This window comes from Mus pahari, chromosome 4, assembly GCF_900095145.1.
Source record: "Mus pahari chromosome 4, PAHARI_EIJ_v1.1, whole genome shotgun sequence".
Lineage (NCBI taxonomy): Eukaryota > Metazoa > Chordata > Mammalia > Rodentia > Muridae > Mus > Mus pahari.
Genome location: NC_034593.1, coordinates 46554469 through 46559515, shown reverse-complemented (window position 1 = coordinate 46559515; position 5047 = coordinate 46554469). Strand labels below are relative to the sequence as shown.

Genomic DNA, 5047 nt, shown 5'->3' with positions numbered 1-5047 from the left:
CCTCTGTCTGACATGCAGTGCTGGGTCAGGCTGTCCTCTGTCTGACATGTAGTGCTGGGTCAGGCTGTCCTTTGACATGCAGTGCTGGGTCAGGCTGTCCTCTGTCTGACATGCAGTGCTGGGTCAGCTTGCCTTCCTTGATGCTAGTCCCATTTTTTGCTTAAAAAAAAATCCCATTTTGCAAAGCACGAGAGATATAGATGTAATCAGATTTACAGTGAGGACAGTTCTTAGGGGCCGGCAAGGTGTTGGAGGAGCCCCCTGAGATTGCTGAGTTGTGAAACTGACAGCTCATTCTTTATGTACTTTGTGATTTAGTTTGTTCATTGTCGCTGCTGTGGGGGAGGACCGATGGCCTTACACATGCAGGAGAGCATCTTACTACCGAGCTACGTCCCTCGCCCTGCGCCCTGATGTTCTGTAGCAGTTTAGTGGTATTCCCCACATTGTATATAACTCATTTCATCACTACCATGAGCCTTTCTGAAAAGTGAATTTACTTCACAGTTAAGGATGTATTGTTTCTCAGAGAGGCTTTCCCGTGATCAAATGTGTTGCATACTGAAGAAGAAAGAAAATAATCTTCAATACCACTCCATCCTGAGATGTGAGTGTTCCTTCCTTGGTCATCTGAGGCAGTAACATCCATGAGCAAACCCGTCACAGCTTAGGACACTTGTGTGGGCACCAGCCTGTCATTGTCTTGTGCCCGTGTCCATAACAGCCAGTGGCTACCAGAATCCACACACACCAATGAGAATAAAGTCAGGGTCACACCGAGCTATACAAACCCAAGAAATCTGAAGGATCTGTGAGGGGTGTGGTCTGTGCTGTACAGAGAATCTATATTGTATAATCTATGGGTCACCGTGAAAGCTAATGAGAAAAAGTCTGAGCTTCCTGCTTTATGATAGGAGTGTCTAGGTAACTCATTGTAGCCTATAAAAACCGCATTTAAACCTATTATGCTTTATGTGTTACTAACATGCCCAAGTTTCCTCCTCTTCAATGGCTCTCCGTGCTTTGGACCCATCCCAGTAATAACAGATAGAAGTTTAGAAATGACACTGAGAGAGCAAACACCTGAGCCTCCGAGAACAAGTCCGCTTTTCTTTGTCTTGTACCTGGCTTAGGAGCTGCCTCAGTTGTCAGTGATGGTGACGAGAGTTAAAGTGATGGAAGGGCCTGTGCCTTGTCAGAGTCTCTGATCTTTTGCACTGTGTGGAGGACGCAGGTTTCTTTCTACTTTCATGTTTAATGAGGTTGATGGCTCTGTCCCTTTAGGCCACCTGAGGCCGGTGTTCATTAGACTGTAGCGTTTGCAAGTCCTAGTGCTTTGCCGACAAGGTGTTTGCCCTCTGAAAAGGGAGCGGAGTGATGCCATCTTCTCTGGGGTCCTCTGAGCACTGAGACTGTGTATGTGCAGCTGATAAACCTGGGTCTCTTCCCATTGACCTGAATGTTTGGTTTCTCAGGTGTGGGTTGCTGATCGAGGAAATAAAAGGCTCCAAGTATTTGATAAGGACACTGGAGAGTGGCTAGGAGCATGGGACAACTGTTTCACGGAGGAGGGGCCTTCTGCTGTGAGGTAATCACTGCTGGTTGTTTTAAATGCTTGCTTTATATGGTTGCGCCACCCACTTCTTCTGAAGAGTGGCTGAAAGTTTAAAGTGTTTGTTGTTAATTTTAAGCAAGGGAAAATGGAAGGAAACGAGTCCAAAGATGTTAGATATCTGAGATTTCCAAATCCTTTGAGAGATTTCTCACCAGGAGGATCAAAGCCAGAGTTCACACTGTTGAACCTGCCCAACTTCTAAATCTCCTTTCATTATGTTATGTTGCGTTTTGTTTTAACGTAGGCATATCTTTAGCTTCATCTATTATCACAGAATTCTATACAATTTAAATTCATTAAAGAATCCCTTAGACAGTGATAGCCACAGTTGTTGAGCTTTGGTGAGTGTAAGCACCCCACACTTACTTACCTGCCAATAAGTACTGGTCCATGATCACCTGATAGGGCCACAAGGAATGAAACCAGGCCAGTTGAAGGGTCCACAGCAAAACTTAAGCTGTGGCAGTTTTATTGAGAGCAATCAGACCTTCTATACCTTTATCAGAAGTAGAGTGCAATGGCAGTTGCCAGGATCAATACAGTTGTAGTCAGGATACATAGATGTTTGCCACCTTTACAGGCCACACCAGGTTAATGTCTAAGGCCAACTGTCCGGTTAGCTTCCATGCTCCCTTGCCTTCCAAGGGAACATACCGAGAAATACAAAGCGGCCGGAAACCTTCCCTGCCTGAGGGAGTGTTGGAGTCTCTCAGGAACAGGAAGGCAGAAGGCACATTGTGCCCCAGGAGCCATGCATTCTAACCTGAAAAACTGCCGCATGCCTCTCCAGGTCTAAGCCAGTCCCCTCCAGGGTTCCCTGCAGCCAAGGGCACACAGTGTAGAGTGGTCCTTACTATTGAATTCTCTTTCCTCTTAGGTTCACCCCAGATGGGAAGTACTTGATTGTGGCCCAGCTGAACCTCAGTAGGCTGTCAGTATTGCTTGCCCCACCCTCCGGAAGCATCGGGGACTGCTCTGTGGTCAGCACTATCCAGCTGGCAGATCAGGTTCTGCCACATCTTTTGGAAGTCGACAGAAAGACTGGCGCTGTCTATGTAGCAGAAATTGGGGCAAAACAAATACAAAAATACGTCCCGTGGCACAGCCGCACCCCTGCCTTCGGTGCTTAGTGCTTCCGGCTGGGAGGAGCTTCAGGTAGCACTGGAGAGCCACAGGGCCATTTTTACCTCGTCTTCTGCAAGAAAAGTGTGTTGCTGGGTCATGAAGAGTCATGTTTTCTTGTGGTTTTGGGACTTGGTTTTACAACTAAGTGTGTTTCTTTTTTGTGGCCCTGGGATTTGAACTCATCACTTCCTACATGCTAGGCAGCTGCCCCAGCAGGGAGCTACATCTTCACAGAAGCAGCTTTTAAAGGAAGAAATGCAGTTCTAAAATGGGGTCATGACGGGGAACTGTGGTTGTAACCAAGCTACTTGCCTGCATCGATTAACTCTCTGGGTTCCTGGGTGACTTTTCGACTTCATGATGAGTGGAAACGACTAGTTGTTTTAACCCGTGCGCATTAGACTGTGGGGGAGATTGTGTTGGGGTGCGCTGCTGAGTTACTTGATGCATGCATGCGGGTGTGTATGTGGGGGGATGGGGAAGATTCATGGAGCCTGCAGTCTGTGGCAGTCTGGGCCAAGAGATATGTGACAAAGAGGCAACAATACCGTCCCGGTAGAGAAGGGCTGAGACGGACTTCCCGTGGATTCCGAGGGAGAAAACAACAAAGGGTTTGGTCTTTTGGTACAAAATGTTTAATGTCACCCTTTACAAGCAAGACTGTCACAGCCAGCGTGTAAGCACTGTACTGAAAGGAAGATTTGCAGGTGGGTGTTTTAGAGCTGGAGCTGGCACTAAGTCCCCTCCTCAGTGCCGCCCTTGCCACTGTACAGTGTGAACTCACGTCATTACTAGCACTTGCCTACCTCGGAGACATTTCAGGAGAATTGGGATCATTTACATGGGAGAGTGCCGGATGCTTCGAGGTATTACGGTGGAAATGGTCTGCCCTTGCAGCCCACTCCTGCACTATCTACCGATGTCCTTCCTATGCGGCTGCTGTGTTCTTTCCGTTGGTTCTGCTCCATTCTGGGCTTTGATGGAGCCCCCTCCTATCAGGGTCTTCTGGTCGCCCACCCCTTCTGCTCCTGTCAGTGCCCCTCCCTGTCCCAGAGCTTTACTTTGACTTGTACAGCACTTTACACCCCACCCACTCCAGCTGAGGGGCCTGGACCTACCCGTCCAGGAGTGATGGCCTGTGCAGTGTGGGTGGAAGATGAGCCTCCAGCAGCAGAGTCCTGGATTCCAAGGTTGTTAATGTGTCCCTACCACTCACCAGGAAGTGACTGAGAAAAGCCACCTTAGCTTCCTCTTCAGTGATGGGAGCTTCAATTCCCTCAGTCACTGATGCTGCACTCACTGATGCTGCATTCACTGATGCTGCACTCACTGATGCTGCATTCACTGATGCTGCACTCACTGATGCTGCACTAACTGATGCATTAACTGATGCTGCATTCGCTGATGCTGCACTAACTGATGCATTCGCTGATGCTGCACTAACTGATGCATTCACTGGTGCTGCACTCACTGATGCTGCACTCACTGATGCTGCACTCACTGATGCTGCACTAACTGATGCATTCACTGGTGCTGCACTCACTGATGCTGCATTCACTGATACTGCACTCACTGATGCTGCATTCACTGATACTGCACTCACTGATGCTGCATTCACTGATGCTGCACTCACTGATGCATTAACTGATGCTGCATTTGCTGATGCTGCACTAACTGATGCATTCACTGATGCTGCACTCACTGATGCTGCACTCACTGATGCTGCTTGAACTGGATGTGCAGCAGGCATAGGTGTCTCGATGGAGCCTGGGGTGCATCACAGGATGTTCTGAGACCGGGCCTTCTCACTGCCTTGGTCATTATAACGCATGCCAGGTTTGTTTGGCTGTGTTCAAGGCTTCTACAAAGCAAGTCCTCATGGGGCTCGTGCATTTGTTACTCTGGCCAGTTGACTTGGACGAAAAGAAAGGTGAAGCTTGTTTTGTTGGTAAGCCATATAAGAAATGCAGGTGCCCTTGTGAGGGAGAGTAGACGAGTTGAACTGCCTTTGTTTTTTCTACTGTATTTTATTTATCTGATTATTCTAGATCATTTTTATTGAGGGTTTTATAGATACTGTGTTTTGATCAGATCCATCATGCATTCCTTCCCCTTCAGTTCCTCCCCACCCTCCATCACCTTTTCTTCCTAGTGCCTCGTGCACGTGTTTGTTCCATGAACTCGGTGCAGCCTGGATATGCATGCTGTAGGACGCTCCTCGAAGCAGGGTAGCCTTTTAGGAAACATCCAGCACAGCTCCCTCCAGTAGCCTCTCAGTTCTCGGTGGGCTTCATGAGCCCCTGCTCT

At 48.2% G+C, this 5047-nt stretch overlaps 1 protein-coding gene across 2 annotated transcripts in view; it reads left to right on the top strand.

Moving 5' to 3' along the window:
* Nhlrc3 (NHL repeat containing 3) overlaps window positions 1–4333 on the top strand; it is a 13152-nt gene extending 8819 nt beyond the window's left edge. The window contains exons 6-7 of one of the 2 annotated variants that reach the window (XM_029538116.1): window positions 1476–1588; window positions 2493–4333. In XM_029538116.1, coding sequence (XP_029393976.1) covers window positions 1476–1588; window positions 2493–2745 — 366 coding nt within the window. In that variant the 3' untranslated portion in view covers window positions 2746–4333. The remainder of the gene's footprint in view (window positions 1–1475; window positions 1589–2492) is intronic. The other variant, XM_021196633.2, reaches the window with a different exon arrangement.
* Window positions 4334–5047: the final 714 nt, after the last annotated feature.